This window comes from Myotis brandtii, unplaced genomic scaffold (genome assembly GCF_000412655.1).
Source record: "Myotis brandtii unplaced genomic scaffold, ASM41265v1 scaffold156, whole genome shotgun sequence".
Classification (NCBI taxonomy): domain Eukaryota; kingdom Metazoa; phylum Chordata; class Mammalia; order Chiroptera; family Vespertilionidae; genus Myotis; species Myotis brandtii.
The window spans coordinates 841052-859325 of record NW_005355666.1 but is presented as its reverse complement, the minus strand read 5'-3'; the positions used below and the strand labels follow the sequence as shown (position 1 = coordinate 859325).

The window sequence follows — 18274 nt, the reverse complement described above, 5'->3', positions numbered from 1 at the left end:
CAGGCCGGGCTGGGGGCCCCCCCCCCCGAGTGCACAAATTTTTGTGCACCAGGCCTCTAGTAATAATAATAATACCAAAGCAATAAAAAAGAAAAAAGAAGCCAGCCAAGTGAAGTTTGTCTAGGCAGATTATGTTGTCTGAGGCTGATTGTTTTGTCTGCTGCTCTCAGGCCTCCTGGGAGGTACTTTTGTGTCAGCCAATGTCAGGAACTGTCCAAATTTGGCTCCTGATTTCCTGTTATAGCTGTGGTCAGTCTGTGGCTCTCTGAGGTCCACCTCCACATGTCAGCTACTCCGCCTGCCCCCTGAGGTTGCCTGGTCTTCCTCCAGTATCTTCCAAAGACAGTCTTTCGGTGGAGCCAGGCTAGCCTAGCTAGGGCCAGTGGGCCCTCTGCTTAGAGATTACACCGTCAGGCACTCTGAGGGGAAATTAGTCTCTACTTCAAAGCCAAACTCCTCAGTCTCTACCAGAGACTCCAACTCTGGTTCCCCCTAAGGTGGCCTGGTGCAGGTTCAGGCTGGGTACAGCCTGCCCCCTTTTCCACATGAGCAGTTGCAGCTGCCCTGGGCTTAGTGGGATTGATCAAGAGTCTCTAGTTGACAATGTTGCCAGCTCAGCCCACAGGAGGGGCTTAAGCATTTTCCCCTGGTCCCAGACAATAGCCTCTGAAGGTCTCACTCTTGGGATGTCCTGCTCTGAGCTGTTCTCCCGACCCCCCTCCCCCACCACCGAACTGCATCAGTGGGGCTATCTGGGGCTTCAGAGAGCTGATCCAAACCGTCTCCTGTTGGGGGTTATGTTCCAAGCCTGCAGGAGGGGGGACATGTTGCTCTGTCTCTCCTTCCCAGGACTGACTGGCTGAACTTCCAGGGAGCTCGGATCAGCCTCCCCCCAATGTAGTCACAAAGCCCAGCTCTTGCTCATCTATCTCCCCAATAGAAGCCTTCCCAGGGGATACCATCCAAATATCCCTGCTCTGTGAGGACCTGGCACCCTTGTGCCACAGGTCCAAGCAGAAGGGGTTACAAAGTCAGCCCCGCACAGGACTCAGATCTCTCTGCACAGCTGGTCTCAGTAAAGTGGGGGGGTCGAGAATCCCAGCTCCACTTGTGCTCCCAACTCTCCACAGCGCAAGTCAAAAATCCCCAATCTGCCCTGCCATCAACTGCACAGGATGGAACAGTCCGTTTGACCCTGCACTTGAGCTGAGAGATTCCTCTTCCCCTCCCCCACGCCACACAGTTTAGTCACTGTCCAGGGCTCTGCACAATGCCTTTCAGGAAAGCAGAGGGTCCATCAAAGTCACTGCTGGGTACAACCCTCAGGCCCCTTATTTCTGGAGCCAAACACTGCAGCGCAGCTGTTCCATCAGTCGGAGCCCAGGGTGACCCTCTCTGGCCCAGGCTGCTAACAATAGGTGTGCTCTCTCACTGGGAAGGAAAGGGTTAGCCCAACCTCCTAGGCAGACAGAGTTTACCTGATTCCCTCTGCCCGCTGCCATATGGGCTCTCTTTCCCGTCTCTGCTGCTCCAGGTTTGGGATCCCTGCGTGGGATTGTGAGCCCACACTCCCAAGGGGAGGGAGCTTTGCAGCCAATATCAGCCTCTCAGCTGAGCACCAGCTCCAGGGGGGCTTGCCCTTTCCGGGCGACTCCCCTTCTCTTACCATTCTCCACATTGTTTCTTCAGTGCTCCTCAGATACAATATGCCCAATCAGCTTTACTTCTCTTGTTGTTGTTTTTTCAAGCTGACTGCACAGTATTTTAGCTGTAAATCCAGCTAGTGGCCGTGAGCAAGGGCACGCAGTCTTCTGTTAGGCCACAGCCATCTTGCCCCATTCTGGCAACTTGCTTCTTCACAACCACCAAGTTGTATACTGTAACATAATCATGGGCGTGCCAGCTATCATCTTTGCCAGATTGGACTCATCAGAAGCAAGTCACAGGTCCCACTCCCACTCCAAACGGAGGGGGATCACATAGAGGTGCAATACCAGCAGGCAGAAATCATTGGGAGATGGCTTAAGGCAGTGGTTCTCAACCTGTGAGTCGCGACCCCTTTGGGGTCGGACGACCCTTTCACAGGGGTCGCCTAAGACCATTGGAAAACACATATATAATTACATATTGTTTTTGTGATTAATCACTATGCTTTAGTTATGTTCAATTTGTAACAATGAAAATACATCCTGCATATCAGATATTTACATTATGATTCATAACAGTAGCAACATTACAGTTATGAAGTAGCAACGAAAATAATTTTATGGTTGGGGGTCACCACAACATGAGGAACTGTATTAAAGGGTCGCGGCATTAGGAAGGTTGAGAACCACTGGCTTAAGGTTTCTAAACCAGGGCCATGGAATAGCTGTGCTCTGACTTGTGCTAATTGCCAAAGCTTCTGCTTCACAGGCCAATATTCCCAACATAGATGCTCTGGTGAGTCCCCAGATACCTACAAGAATGTCCAGGGAACCCTCAAACAAAGGATTAAAACAAATAAATATACGAACTAACTTTAAAAAGCTACATTCTATTAGTATTTTTGCTATGGAGAATTTCAAACATACACAAAAGTAAAACACCATGATGAAACCTCATGAGTCTGTTACCCATACCTAACAGCCACCAACCCATGGCCAGTCTTGCCCCATGCATGCCCCATCTATTCTTTCCTCTTGAATTATTTGAATGATAGGGCTTCCTATCATTCGTTTCATTTATAAATAGTTGTGAGTATATATATATATAAAATAACTATTTTTAAAGCATTATCACTATACCATTATCTCGTCTGAAAAATTACCAGTAATGATTTAATATCATCAAATATTCAGTGTTACAATTCCCAGTTATCTTACATCATCATTTATATATAATTTGTTTGAACCCAAATCCAAATAATGTATATACACTACAATACATTGATATGTCTTCTAAATTTCTTCTAATCTGCAGGTCCTCCTTCCATTTTTCTTTCTCTTTTTTTTTTTCTTGAAGTTTATTTGTTGAAGAGGCAGGATTCTTTTTCTTTTCTTTTCTTTTTTTTGCTTTTGGTCCTGTAGAGTTTCCCAGTCTGGAAACTGCTGACACATTACAGTTGTAAAAGTGAACTTATTGCAAAATCAACTGCACAAATTCTGTTAAAAGATTTCCTAAATGGCCTTTTTCTCGGTAATTATATCATCTTTCTTTACTTTTCTTTCCTCCCTGCTTCCTGAATCCATTTATCTTGATCACCTCTGAATCAATAAGGAAAAGTTCTGCAAAATTGCCATCTGCTTTCCTCTGGGGTTTACAACTTAAAACAAATTTTCCTCAATTGAAATCAAATTGAATAAGAGCATTGAAACCAAGGATCCCTCATTAGGCAGTTTGTTATTTCAAAGCATTTTCTATTTACTGTGCATTATTTAGAATACAGGATAATCCTGTGAAGGCAATTCTGTTTGTTCAAAATAGTATATAATTGGAAATAATTGCAATTCCCTGTCTGACATAAAGCCTCAAGATTTTTTTTATTAGAGAAATTAAATTTATTAGAAATATTTTACCATCTGAATCTATTAATGTAACATTTCTTTTCATTTATGTTCCAAATTAATGAGTTTGTACCACATCAAGAAATAATCACAACTTTAAATCTAAGTCTTAAAGATCACTCAACCAAAGTTTGCATGGATTTCTTTTTTTAAATGTATTTTTATAGCATTAACATAATTCATGCGTGTAGTTTAAAAAGTCCATAAGACTCTTACGCTTATAACAAACACAAACCAGCAGTCCCTTTGCCTACATGCCCCACTCCGGAGTCTGGCTACCCATAGGCACTCTGCACTTGAAAACCAACTTTCCAAAATGTTATGGACCGCTCTCATTCACTGTCATTGCCTTCCTTATTTCCTCTGCCCTTGGGGTATTCTACCTTTTCCATTTTTTTCTCTGTAATTCTTGTGTTTGGGAGGAAGTGGAGGAGTGTGTGTGTGTGTGTGTGTGTGTGTGTGTGTGTGTGTGTGTGTGTGTTTTCAGTTTGCCATATTTAGCTTGTAAGTTTGCCATATTTTCACTTTGTAGTTCCTTCATTGTGAGTCCAGAATGGTGTAAAAGTTGGCACCCAAGCCCCATACCCCCAATATAGCCCTCTTCTTTGAGGGGATAGGTCTTTGGGATGACACAAAAGTGTCATTCTGCATTTGCTAGCCTGCATGGCCAGTCTCCTGGCTTCCAGAGGGCTGTGGTGAAGTGAGTCCCTCTTCCTCATGGAATGGTACTTCTGAGGGCTCTGTATGTCATTGTCAGAGTGTCTGCTGTGGCCTCTTCACTCTTGTCCTTTCTCCTTAGGCAGAACCGTAGTGTTGGTCGCTTGCCTCCAACCCTGAGGCCCACCCCCACATGTAACTTTTGTACCTTGATTCTCTTCTCTTTGGGGCATGTGCGTCCCCCTCCCACATCTCTCATGGATACCAAAGAGATTAGGGAGTGACCCTTGTGCAGTAGTATGCTGATAAATGCTTAACAATTGGCCCTCCAGAGGGACATACTAGTAAGCCCTGATTGGTAGCATTTGCTAATTTCTGTGGTATAAATCCTATCGAGACTGATTGCAGGCTGCCAGTGTGATTGGAGTTTGGAATAAAGGTGCATCACTGTCTCTCTGAGCAGTATGAGCTACTCCTGCACAACACTGTCTCTGGGAACAGGACTCAGGGGTCTTCATTCAAGACTGCCAGACTCAAGGATGAAGTCATTTGTCCTTTTCATTGAGCTCCTCCGTTACTCCTGCCTCGACATTCCCACTGGACTGACTCTGCCAACCCTATGGTTATTCCTGGTCTGTCTGAATGTGCTGGCTCAGACTCCCGAGACTCCACTCTGGGTCAAGAGAAGTCCCCAGTGCTCTGTGTTTGTCTTTCCTGTTGCCTTAAAGTGTGTGTTCTGGGTCATTCTTAATTTTGCTGTTTCTACTCCGCTCTGATGTCTTCACAAGAACCACTTTGTAAAATTAATTTCCTGCATTAATATGAAATTGATGGTACGTAGACCTTGTGTTTTATCCAGGTAAACCTTCCTGCAGTGCCATACTGATGGGAGAATCCGGTAACTGGGATTTGCTATTCTGCAGTTCTGTTGATGATGTTTTCTTTCTCCCACAGTTGACAGACCCGTCAGAGTATATGCCGATGGGATATTTGACCTCTTCCACTCAGGCCACGCAAGGGCACTTATGCAAGCAAAAACACTGTTTCCCAACAGCTACTTATTAGTAGGAGGTAAGAAGTGCATTTTCTCTTTGTCTAGAAAACTCCTTTATAATGTGCTTCCTATACAGGACCCCTTTCAGAGTTTTATTAAAATTTCACATTGTTAATGCTTTCAATTTAGCCCATATTGACTCACAAGTTTGCTGTCTGAAATTTAAAATGATGTTTCAAAAACTGAAACAGGATTATAACATGTGATTTATACATCACTAATCCCCAGAGAGAGAGACAGGGTAACTGCTTTATGTTTTCTTTCTTTCTTTTTTTTTCCCCATTAATCCTCACCCGAGGATATTTTTCCATTGATTTTTAGAGAGAGTGGAAGGGAGGGGGGGAGACAGAGAGAGAAACATCATGTAAGAGAGATGCATCGATTGGTTGCTCCCCCCCCACCACCTCCACCATGCACACACCCCAACCAGGGCTGGGGATTGAGCCTGCAACCGATATAACTGCCCTTGACCAGAATCGAGCCCGGGACCCTTCAGTCCCCAGGCCGACACTCTATCCACTGAGCCAAACCAGCTAGGGCTGCTTCCTGTTTTCCATGAATGCTTTTCTTCTTGTGTCTGAGACTTGATCCAATTTATGTTTCTAAAATTTTCGAGAAGGTTAGGAGAAAAGCAATATTATTTGTATATCAAATCTTGGAGAGCTGAAAGGGGTTCAGAATGATTAAGGTTAAACAAGATCATTATCTATTTCCTTTGTGTGACCCAAAGCGCTGAGAATGATGTATTAACATTAGTGGCCTATATTCAATTCGTTGAATTTATAAACAGTGTGTTAAAGAAATAGTTAACTATTTATTGAGATCCTACTATGTGCCAGGCATTCTTCTATTTTCTCTCCTTTCTTAACATAAATTATACTTCTTTTTTCACTTTTTTAGTGGTTGACTTAGAATTTGCAATATACATTCTAACTAAGCCAAGTCCACTTTCAAATAACACTATACCAGTAGTGCAAGTTCCTTATAATAACAAAATATTTCTAATTCCTCCCTCCTATCCCTTGAATTATTGCTGTTATTCATTTCACTTATATATAAGCATATATATGTCATACATGATTGACTACATTCTTGCTGTTATTATTTAGAACAAAGTGTTACCTGTTAGATGAATTAAGAATAAGACAAATAAAAGTTAACTTATCCATTCTCTAATGTTCTTCCTTTCTTTATGTAGATTCAAATTTCTAACATATCATTTTCCTTCTCTCTGAAGAAGTTTTTTTCCCCCTCTGAAGACATTTTTAAAACACTTATTGCAAAGCAGGTCTACTGGAAACAAATTTCCTTAATTTGTGTTTGTCTGAAGAAGTCTTTATTTCTCCTTTCCTTTTAAAGGATAATTTTGCAGGGTACAGAATTCTAGGTGGGTAGGTAGGTTGTTTTCTCTCAACCCTGTAAATATTTCTTTATTCTCTTCTTGCTTGCATTGTTTCTGGGGAGAAGTCCAATGTAATTTTTAACCTTGCACTTCTAATTGGTAAGGTGTTTTTCCCCCCCTTCTGGTGTCTTTTGAAATGTTTTCTTTGACATTTAACCTGTTTGGTGTCAAATGAGATGAGCGGATCTTATTATTTGTGGATGAATTTATTATTGCTAGAATGAGACATAGTTTAACATTGGTTTTATTCCTATACTAGAGGCCCGATACATGACATTTGTGCACTTGGGGCGGGGGGGGGTCCCCTCAGCCCAGCCTGCACCCTTTCGCAGTCTGTGAGCCCTTGAAGGATGTCCGACTGATGGCTTAGGCCCACTCCCCGCCTAAGCCGCAGTCAGACATCCTTAGTGCTGCCACTGAGGCGGGAGAGAGGCCCCTCTCCACCGCCACTGTGCTCACCAGCCATGAGCCTGGCTTCTGGCTGAGCGGTGCTCCCCCTGTAGGAGCACACTGACCACCAGGGGGCAGCTCCTGCATTGAGCGTTTGCCTCCTGATGGTCGGTGCACGTCATAGAGACCAGTCCTTCTGCCATTCGGTCGATTTGTATATTACCCGTTTATTATATAGGATTTCTTGTTATAGATGTAAGTGCTGAAGTATTTTGTTCACACAAATATTTAGATGGGAATGAAAGAAGTTTGTTACGATGATGCCACTCAATTATTGAATTCATGAGTTATTTTCCAAATGTCACAAAAATAATTTATTTCTATTGTCATAAAAAATAATTGTAACGGTCTATCCAGTGACAGTTTATTGAGATCTCCTTTCAAATTTCTTGGAAGCAATGGATATGAAATGACCTGACCTACAGAAAGATTTATTACCAAACTATTAGAATTATTTGCTTTCTCCCTTTCTGGGAAGTATAAGAAAAAGGCTTTACCAAGACTTATCACATGACTCTTAATTATAACCCTTACTCTTTTACTTGAAAGCAATTTACTCACCCCATGGAGCTTATGCCCTGCTGAGGAATACAGCCAGAGGTTCTTTCAATGCCTGAGCTTAACAGGCAGCCGACAGTTGGAGGTGGATCTTGGGGTGCTTTGGGGTGCCCTGGGCCCTGTGCTGGTAAAAGCTAGCCGTAGTGTGCAGCTTGGTCCTTCCTCCATGCACCCAGGCCAAGCAGAGGCAGCCACAAACTGTGGATCACTTGTAGTTCCAAACAGGTTGCCAAGGACCAGTCACAGGCAGCGTCTTGCATTGGCCTGCACCAGAGTCCCTCCCAAGAGGCCCCAGAAACCAACACACCCAGTGGCCAGCTTCAGATAACATCAGCGCAGGATCCAATAAGCTCTGCACACAGTATATCCAAAGGGAGATCTTGGCAAGCACCAGACCCTGCTGAGGCGAATTCCACTGAGTGTGGTCAGTAGCGACACAGCAGCTTGCACACTGTGGTCAGGGTTGAGCCTCACAGCCAGCCAGCCTGAGGGTCGATCCCACACATGAACCGGCCAATAGAAATCAAGACTCAGTTACAACAGGAGGGCCCACCTAACCCACACAAGGGACATTCCCGGAGCACCCAGCTAGAGGATCAAAGGGCCTGCACCACTCAGTCCCACTGGACACCTACCACATAAGGCCACCCTGCCAACACTGGGAGACATAGCAGATCTACCTAATACATAGAAACAGGCACAAAATGGTTTTATGCAAGCTTATCTTGCTGGTATTATTTTAGCGAATCAAAACTGTCCAGTTGTAAAGCTGTTTTCTCCATTTTAATTTAAAACCAGTCATTTAAAAACAAGTCAAGAAATTAACATTTATATTGGAGAGCTTGTTGGTTTGTTTTAATTGTTTAAGGATTTGAGTCACCAAATCCCCATTTCTGCCTCACAGGAGGGGAATAAGAGACAATAATAAACCCAGTGCTACTCGGACTATAGCAGACACAAACATTGCCCCATAAATGTGGGTTTGTGCTCTATGGTATTTTAATTGAAATGAAATATTCCTCGGAGACTGCATTTTGCCTGACTGGTAGGAAATTCAGTCTGGTCCTTGTTGGGCTCTCTTCAGCTCCCCAGAATCAAACAAAATTTCAAAATATTTACAGAAACAAGAGAGGGGCTTCCAGTCTTCAGCCCAGCACTATTTTTGCACTGCCCGTATCATCCAAGCCCGTATATCCAAAGGGAGATCTTGGCAAGCACCAGACTCTGCTGAGGCGAATTCCACTGAGTGTGGTCAGTAGCGACACAGCAGCTTGCACACTGTGGTCAGGGTTGAGCCTCACAGCCAGCCAGCCTGAGGGTCGATCCCACACATGAACCGGCCAATAGAAATCAAGACTCAGATTAGAAGGGACCAGGTCCACTGTACAAGGTGAGGCACCTGTGGTCGGTGCCCAGGCGGAACCCAGTGCTCAGGGCAGCATGGCCCTCATTCCCAGAGGCCCTGCTGCTGGCACCTGCTGCTTTGGGCTCCACAGACCTTTGGAGGAATTCCTCCTCATTTGGAGGAATCTTCTCTCTGTGTCTTCTTCCTTACAGAAATCCACCAAGGATCTCTGGCTGTAGGGAAACAGTAGCCAGAAGGGCATGCTATCTGCCAGCAACATAAACTTCACAACTTTTGTGTGTGGGGGGAGGGGGGCTGTTACAAGAGGCTGGAGACCTGCTTGGAGTGGGAACAGGGCAAAGACAGAGCCCAAAACACAAATGAATATTGCCATCAGTGGTCCTATATTTCTACTACTATTAATAAACGACAGCCCGGCCAGCATGGCTTGATGGTTGAGCATTGACCTATGGATCAGGAGGTCACGGTTCGATTCCCAGTCAAGGGCACATGCCTGGGTTGCAGGCTCGATCCCCAGTGTGGGGTGTGCAGGAGGCAGCTGATCAATGATTCTCTCTCATCATTGATGTTTCTCTCTCTCTCCCTCTCCTTTATTCTCTGAAATCAATACAAATATATTTAAAAATAAATAAAGAAATGGCAAACGTTACTGAGCTCATACAGATGATCAAATTTAATTCTCAAAACTCTGCCATGTTTTAAAGACAGACAACTGAGGCTTAAAGAGTTTGAATAACTTTCCCAGGGACAACAGAGCCGGCATTAGAACCCAAACCAAATCCAAAGTCCAACCCTTATGTTATATTTTTTTCTCCTGAGAGGTACTGGTAATATATTTTTTTTAATTTAAAACTTTTTTTCAAAAAAATTATTTTTCAATTATACTTCAATTAGTGATTAGACATTAATATATTTTATGAAGTGATCACCCAATAAGTGTAGGGGTACTGGTAATATTTTGAGTACAGTGAGCTCCCAGATAGGCTCAGTGCATTCGTCCATGGAACACCATGGCTCCGAGTTCTCCATCTGGTTGTCAGAGTGCATTTGCCAAGACTCAAGAACAACAGTGCTGCTAGGGGTGTAATTAATGTTTAGACAATAACTGGTCAGCGTGTTCAGCTGCTTCTTGAGGTCACTTGTGGGGTATGAAAATAGGACCCTGTATTGGCATAAACAGGATGTTTGTTTTCTCTATGCTTGGTCAGGAGGCCATTACCTCGGCCATCTAGAAGTTATACCAAATTGCTCAGGTGCAGGTTCAAAAGGGGGGTGGGATATAACCCAGCCTAGTTTTATGTTCTTTTTTGCTGTTGTTGTTAATCCTCACCCGAGGATATTTTTCCATTGATATTTAGAGAGTGGAAGGGGTGGGGGAAAGACAAAGAGAGAAACATCTATACGAGAGAGACACGTCGATTGGTTGCCTCCAGCAGGGTTGGGGACGGAGCCTGCAATTGAGGTAGGTGCCCTTGACGGGAATCGAACCCTAGGACCCTTCAGTCCGCAGGCCAATGCTTTATCCACTGAGCCAAACTGGCTAGGGCTAGTTTTGTATTCTTTAAAATAGAAAATTGATGGATCTGAAATCCATTTCTGCTCAATACGATTCCTGAGGTAGTATTTTAGTCAAGTCCTAAAAGAACATTTAAAGTCTTAGATCAATTTTTAAATTGTATAGCTTGGCTCATAAATGATTCCTATTTAGGGACTCAAAAGCTAACACAGTCAGTGAATCAATACACATAACATAGTCATTATGGCCCTACTCCTTGCCCCCCGCCCCACCCCGCGACAGCTGGGCATGATGGGTGATTAAAAAACAGGCTGGGCTCTTTACTCAAGATGTTCATAATATACTTCAGGGACTTTCAAATGTTTTATGCATCAGAATTTTCCCTGAAACTTGTGAAAAATGGAGCTGCCTGGACCCCACTCCAGACCCACTGTCTTAGTCGTTCAGGCTGCTACAACAAGATACCACAGACTGGGTAGCTTAATAACAACTGAAGTTTATTTCTCACGGTTCTGGAGTCTGGGGAGCCCAAAATCAAGGTGCTGACATGGTCTCCTTCTGGTGAGGGGCCTCTTCCTGATTCATAGCTGGCACCTTCTTGTTTTCTTATATTGTAGAAGGTTCTAGGGAGTTCTCTGGAGCCTCTTTTATAAGACACTAATCCACCCTCATGATCTTTGTACCCCTGAAGGGTCCACCTCCCATATCATTACCTTTGGGAGTAATTCGGGGAGGACACATTCAGACCATAGCACCCCCTGAGTCAAAATCATGGGATGTGGGGCCCACTCATCTTTATATTTAACAATGTCTTTAGATAGTTCTGATAGTCATCAAGGTTTTCAAGTCAGCCATGTGGCCGATGGTGTTACAGTAATATAAACCACCACTATACTGTTTTCTATATATGTCTCTGCAGCTTCTAAGGAAATATGTATAGGAGATATATAGGCATGCACGTGTGTATCTAGAGACCCCCTGGCCTCTTACTTGCATGTATGGTGTTGAAATGTGCCTGCAGATAAATATACATCTATTATTTTAAATCATAGTAAACATTTATTGAGCATCCTATATAATAAAACCCTAATATGCAAATCGACCAAATGGTGGAATGACTGGTCGCTATGATGCGCACTGACCACCAGGGGGCAGACGCTCAATGCAGGAGCTGCCCCCTGGTGGTCAATGCACTCCCACAGGGGAAGCACGGCTCAGCCAGAAGTTGGGCTCACAGCTGGGGAGCACTGCGGTGGTGGTGGGAGCCTCTCCCGCCTCCGCTGCAGGCGGGCAGTAAGGAGCAAGGGGGTCCGGATTGCGAGAGCCCTGGACTGCAAGAGGGATGTCTGACTGCCTGGGAATTGGGTCTAAGCCAGCAGGCGGACATCCCCAGAGGGTTCCCGGACTGCGAGAGGGTGCAAGCTGGGCTGAGGGACCCCCCCCCCCCTGCCTCCAGTGCACGAATCTCATGCACAGGGCCTCTAATCTATATATATCAGGTACTGTTAATTCATTCAACAAGTATTTGTTATGAGCCTACTATGGGTCATCAGAAAATGAAAGAGACAAAAAAGTCCCTGTTTCCAGGGAGCTTATATTTTAGTAGAAGAACATCAACCATAAACAAAATTAAATAAGACATTTATATGATGACAAGCGCCATGGCAAGAAGTAAACTGGGGAGGGGATTGGGACTGCCAGTGGCAGTGGTGGGGTCACAGTTTAGAACAGGATGGTTGGGGAAGACTTGAGGGAGGACAGGGAGTGAGCCCTATGGATAATTGGAACAGAGCTGTCCAGGTTTGGGGAACAGAAAATGTGAAGCCCTGACCTAAAGAAGAGCATTCCAGTGGCTTCAGGAAACAGCAAGGAAGTCAGGGGCTGGGATGAAATAAAAGATGCAGTCAAAGAGGCAAGGAGTGGGTGGAGCTGTGGCTCTTGTAGGAGGAGCCTGTAGGCCACTGGAGGAGTTTAGCTTTTACTCTGGGGGAAATGGGGAGAGTTCTGAGCCTGGAAATGAATGACAGAGTTTAACGAATTTTCACAGGATCATTGTGGCTGATGAGAACAGGAGGTGTGCAAGAGACCAGTTAGGAGGCCACTGCAGGAACCTATAGGAGAGGTGGGGAATGGGCCGGGAAGGGAGCAGTGAAGGTGGTAAGAACAACATGACTTCTAGCCGCACTGTGAAGGCACAGCCAGCAGTTTTGCTGACGGTTTGGATGTGGAGTGTATGGGGGCTGCAACAGGAGCTTTTCCAAGGATCCCGGGCATGGCCATAAGCTGTACCAGCTCTGTCGCCAGATTTGGTCCTGAATATGGATCATAACTTGGTTCCAAGAAAGTGATCGCATTTTTTTAAATCCTCACTCAAGAATATGTTTTATCGATTTTAGAGAGAGGAAAAGAGAGAGAGAGATTGAGAACATTGATTGCTTGCCTCCTATACCCGCCCAGACCAGGGATCAAACCTGCAACCTAGGTATGTGTCCTGCCCGGAAATCAAACGTGCACCCTTTTGGTGTATGGGACAATGCTCCAGCCAACGGAGCCTCCCATCCAGGGCTAACATTTTTGTTTTTAAAACATGTCACATACACTTAAAACTTGTAAACTTGTGTGTTCATATTACCTTAAGGGGAAAAAAAACTCATCTTAAGAAGCAGTCAGGGTAATCTGACCACTGCAGCAAGACTCTAATTAGGGTGTACTGATAAGCAGGGACTGTACCCACAATGACATTTTCCCCTGACGTGTAGTAAAGCTCCGGAAAGCTGCCTTTGCCAACAAAAAAGATATTCTGCATAGGCTAACGAATAGTATTTATTGTGCTATTTGTTTTGAAGCACTTTTATGTAAATCCCCAACAACTCCATTCTAAGGCCGATAGTGGAGGTTATTACTATTCCCATTTGAGGGTTCAGAAGGAACCCGAGATCTCGAGAGGATAAAGACGTGGGAAGGATGAACTCTGCTAGAGCAGACTTGGTATTTCATGACTTCCTCCTCTTGATTGTGTGGCCGGATGTGTCAGGACTGGTCCTCAATCCAGAAAACAGAAGTATGCTGTGCACGTAGGCACGTGTACACGCACATGAGTCACACTTGGGTTACTATGTACAGTGATCTAATAAAGGAATTGGAACTGATTATTCAAACCTTCTATACTTCAGGCCTCTTGATGCCTCTCCTCTCTCTCCCTTCTCTGTCTCTCCATTTGATCATTTTATTTCTAAATAGTAATTTTCACTGAAGGATGGGCTAGGGAAATAAAAAGCAAATGAAAGTCACATTAGTAGTGTGGAGAATAATTTTAATAAAAGCCACCGCGGAGAATGCAGTTGTAATTAGCACTGAAATGAAATTCTGATTGCTGCTGCATTTCAGCTTGCTTCCCTTTCCTGAGCCTTTGTTCCCGTAGAAAACAGAGTTCGATTATGCAAAGCACCTAGCGAGACTGAGCTCCTTTTGTCTTGCTAAAGAAACCATGTAGGTACCACTTTGGTTACTGGGGCCAGCTAACAGCATTTAATGCACTTGCCTGTTTCAGTTTGCAGTGACGACCTTACCCACAAATTCAAAGGTTTTACCGTGATGAATGAAGCAGAGCGATACGAGGCTCTCAGACACTGTCGCTATGTGGACGAAGTCATCAGAGATGCTCCATGGACACTCACACCAGAGTTTTTGGAAAAACACAAGGTACTTACTCTCCCCTGTTCTCTAAGTAGCAGAATTAAGGCACCTGGCTCTGCAGCCAATACCCAGAAAGCCCAAAGACTCTACCAATTCCTAAAAGAGGGGACTTCAGGAACTGCCATTTGGTGTCACTTGATGGAGCCCCTCAGTCCTGCCGGATCCTGGGGACTGATAGCCTCTCACTTCTTCAGTGTGGGCTCTGGAGCTAGACCCCCAACAGGTCCAACTCCAGCCTCTATCCCTTCCTAACCTTGAGCAAAATATTGAACTCACCTAAACTGTAAAATGGGATGATATTAGTGCTTTCCTCCTGGGGCTGTTTTGAGGATCTAATGAGCTCATCTAAGTGAAACCCTTGGAACAGTAGCTGGCTCATAGCAAGAGCTCCAAAAATGTCATTATCGTCACCATCACCACTGTCATTATTTGTGCTTATAGATTCACAGGCAGCATTTTTCATGGAACAAATGAACACACATCTTATCCAGAAGGGCAGGGGTCAGCCGTTAGGGAAAGAACTTTATATCTATGATTTTGTGACCCTGAGACTCCTACTGATACAAGATTTGTATTAGTTGAAAACATGAAAAATTCGTTTGATTTGCATCAAATTATGTGCTTTGTATCTCCCTACCAGACCCACATTAGGAGCTATTCTTTCCTTTTATAAGCAGCACAAAAAAATAAGATTAAGCAGTTCTAAGAGTTTTCTTGTCTATTTTTAAATTCACCATGCAGAAGAGAATAGAGAACACTGATAAATGTGCATCGGTAATAGCAGAGGAGACAATGTCCCAGCAAGAATAAAAAGAAAAAGGAAGAACTACAATATAATTTACTTCCAGCAATCACTAACACATTTTTATTAAGCATCTATTGTATATTCAACTTGTGCTAGGCATTATGGAAGTACTCATGATGGTGATGATGGCTGCCACTTCCTGAGTATTCACTATGTGCCCAGCCCTGTGCTAAGTCCTTTGCTCTTACACAAATTGTATTCAATTTCATGGCTACCCTGAGAAGTTGTTGTTGTTGTTATTGTTATTATTATATATTGGACAGGAGGAGGAACTAAGTTTGAGTACTAAGAATAATAATAACTAACATTGAGTACTGTGTGCCAGTTATTATTTTTAAACACTTAAACAAGAGGGGTGCTACTGGCATCTAGTGGGTAAATGGTAGGGTGCTACTAAGCATCCTACAGTGCACAGGACAGACACCCCACCAAAAAGAATGATTAGGTCAAAATGTCACTGGTACCGAGTTTGAGAAATCCTGATTTAATCTTTACCACCAATTTATAAGTTAGGTAGCTAGTAAGTGGTAGGGCAAGAATCACATCCATGCAAATTAAACTGCTATTCCAAACTACCTCTCAAGGTGGAGTGTAGGTGTGTTATAAAGGGCTTTGAAAGGTAGGTAAGGAGGTTTTACTTGATGTAGGAGGAAACAGAACTAGTGAAGTCAGCAGGCACAAGGGTGACACAGAGAAAATTCTGTTTAAGGAAGATCCCCCAGGTGACAGAGGAATGACTTGGACAGGAGCCTGTAGTGAGGAAGGTCAGGTACAAATCGATATTAATAATCAGTTGACCTGACCCTGGATTAGTGTAGTAGCAACAGAGAGGAAGTGAGGCCACTTCCAAGGTGTTTGGGGCCTAGGTGAACTGGAAAAATGGAGGTGCCCTTAGAAAGGGGCACCAGTTTTCAGGATGAATGAAATTCCAGGTAGATGGGTTTTAAAGAGACAGCGAGGGGTAGTAAAAGAGAAAAGGGTGACTTTGGGCAAATCTGATAAGTTTTCCAGATTCAGCAGCCTTATGTCCCAACTGAAATAATAATATGAGCCCTACTTACCTCACAAGGTGGTTATGAAAAATCAAATGAGAAAAGAGATAAAATTCATTCATCAGACTAAATTCATTTCCATAATACCGTATAAGATGGCACTTAAGTGTGAGTGCCTATTGCCATCAATGGGACAGGAAATGGAGACTTGGGTTCCTCATCATAGCAGCGGTGACTCAAGTGTGAAGAATGAATGAATTCTCTAAAGGACAAAGTTTAGAGGCAGAAAAACAAGAGGCCAAGAAAACCTACTGTCAGCGGTAGGAGAAAGGGGGACCAGCAAAGGAGAGAAACCAATCTAGTTCCCATTCTCTCACAGACATGGAGACGGTTGGAAATACCTTTCAGTCCAAGATTCCAAGCCACATTATAAACTGCTTATTTCAACTGCTTTATTCCAGCTGCTTTATTTCAAAAAGGCATTTTCAAATTGCAGACATGCACATCCATCCCAGTGGTGACATCACTCTTCTCTCTCTAACAGATTGACTTTGTGGCCCATGATGACATTCCGTACTCATCTGCTGGCTCAGATGATGTTTACAAGCACATAAAGGAAGCAGGTGAGGAGTTCTGGGCTCCCCTGTCTACTGTGGCACAATAATCAGGTTTAGTGCGGCATCTGCCCTAGGTCTCCAGTATTGACATACAAGTTGGAATTTCAGAGGTCTCCCAAGTAGCCTTTTCAAGCCTCTGTTCACATGTGCTAAATGGGGGAGACCCCAATTAGGTATTTATATAGGGATTAACCTGAGCCCCAAAGTACTCAACTTCTTGTTTAAGGCTTTATCAGACCAAACTCACAGGACCCTGTGGTTTAAAGGGCAATCATTTTCCTCATTCACAACGAAGTCCTCACAATGAAATTATTTTACACTCCCAAGGAAGTTCCTTCCAGAAGATGACAGATAACTGGCTAATTAACAATCTGGACTCATTGTCTGCCAAGTCCAGTCCTGCCGTATATCATCTTGTCACATGACAATAATGTCCTCAGAGTACCACATGCAGAGGACAGAAAGCATGGATAAGTTTTTGTAGATTCCAGTAAAATATAGGATGTCTCAAAAAAGTTGTATACACACACTTTGAATAATTATAAAAGCATTAGGTAAGAATGGGAGGCCTGATGTTTTCAAATCCTGATCTTGTTTGTAAGGAGTTCTAAGAAAGGAAGCCCCATACACATCGGACTTGCAAGGGTGCTGTGGAACATGTCTGGGAGGGGGAGGAACTGACTGGGGCATCAGTTACATCAGTTTAAGTCTTTGTAAGATCTGAGTTGTGAGCCAGCTGCTCCTTTTCTAACACTGCTCTGAAGGACCCAATAGAGACCCGTGCTTGTCGACTGGGAATGTGCCTACAGATCCCTGCAGGGTCCTTTCAAAGTGCAGGTTTGGATTCAGTGGGCCTGGTGGGACCCAAGATCCCCATTTCCAATGAGCCCCCAGGTTGTTAGAAGCTGCAGGTCTATAGATCTCACCTAGAGTAGCGAGAATCCAGACCAGGGATTCTGGTTCACCCCGGATCACCCCCAGGATTAATGGAACCAACATATCCCAGGGTGACAGTTCCTCAGCTACTGTCCAGAATAGGGACAAGCACTCAGTGGTGGTTTTCCTTCTGAGTGGATGACCGCTAGTGAGCTAAGAAAAGTTGCTTTCCTGATTTTAGGGAGTCAAACCTCAACTCTAGCTGTTTAGGTATAGGAACAGCTCCAACGTTTTTCTAACTCTATGCTATTCAGCACCGTATTGCTGCATTAGAAATTACCCCCCCCCCCCAGTTTAGTGACTTAAAAGAGCGGAGGGTTTGGCTGGGTGTCTCAAACGACTGTTGTCAGATGTTGGCTGGGGCTGCAGTTATCTAAAGGCCCTACTGTTGCTGGCAACAGGTGCTGGCTGCCCACAGGGAGTTCAGTTGGGCTTGACCTTGGAGCACCTACTCATGGCCCTTCTGGGTCGTATGGGCTTCTCAGAGCATGGTGACTGGGTTCTAAGAGTGTGCGTCCTAAGAGGAGGCATCCGGAGGGCTTGCCATCTTGATAGAAGCCGCCAACTTTTTCTGCCCTAGCCCTGGAAGTCACCTGGTGTCATTTATACCAGCGGTCGCCAACCTTTCGGACCTCACGGACCACCAGTGGTCCACGGACCACCAGTTGGCGACCACTGAT

The 18274-nt window shown here is 44.3% G+C and overlaps 1 protein-coding gene across 6 annotated transcripts in view; it reads left to right on the top strand.

Annotated features, from left to right (window-relative positions):
- Nucleotides 1–18274, top strand: part of PCYT1B (phosphate cytidylyltransferase 1, choline, beta) — a 78763-nt gene that overhangs the window by 35736 nt on the left and 24753 nt on the right. For all 6 annotated transcript variants that reach the window (XM_005861765.2, XM_005861764.2, XM_005861763.2 and 3 more), the window contains 3 exons: nucleotides 5157–5273; nucleotides 14099–14250; nucleotides 16586–16664. In XM_005861765.2, the coding sequence (XP_005861827.1) occupies nucleotides 5157–5273; nucleotides 14099–14250; nucleotides 16586–16664 (348 nt within the window). The remainder of the gene's footprint in view (nucleotides 1–5156; nucleotides 5274–14098; nucleotides 14251–16585; nucleotides 16665–18274) is intronic.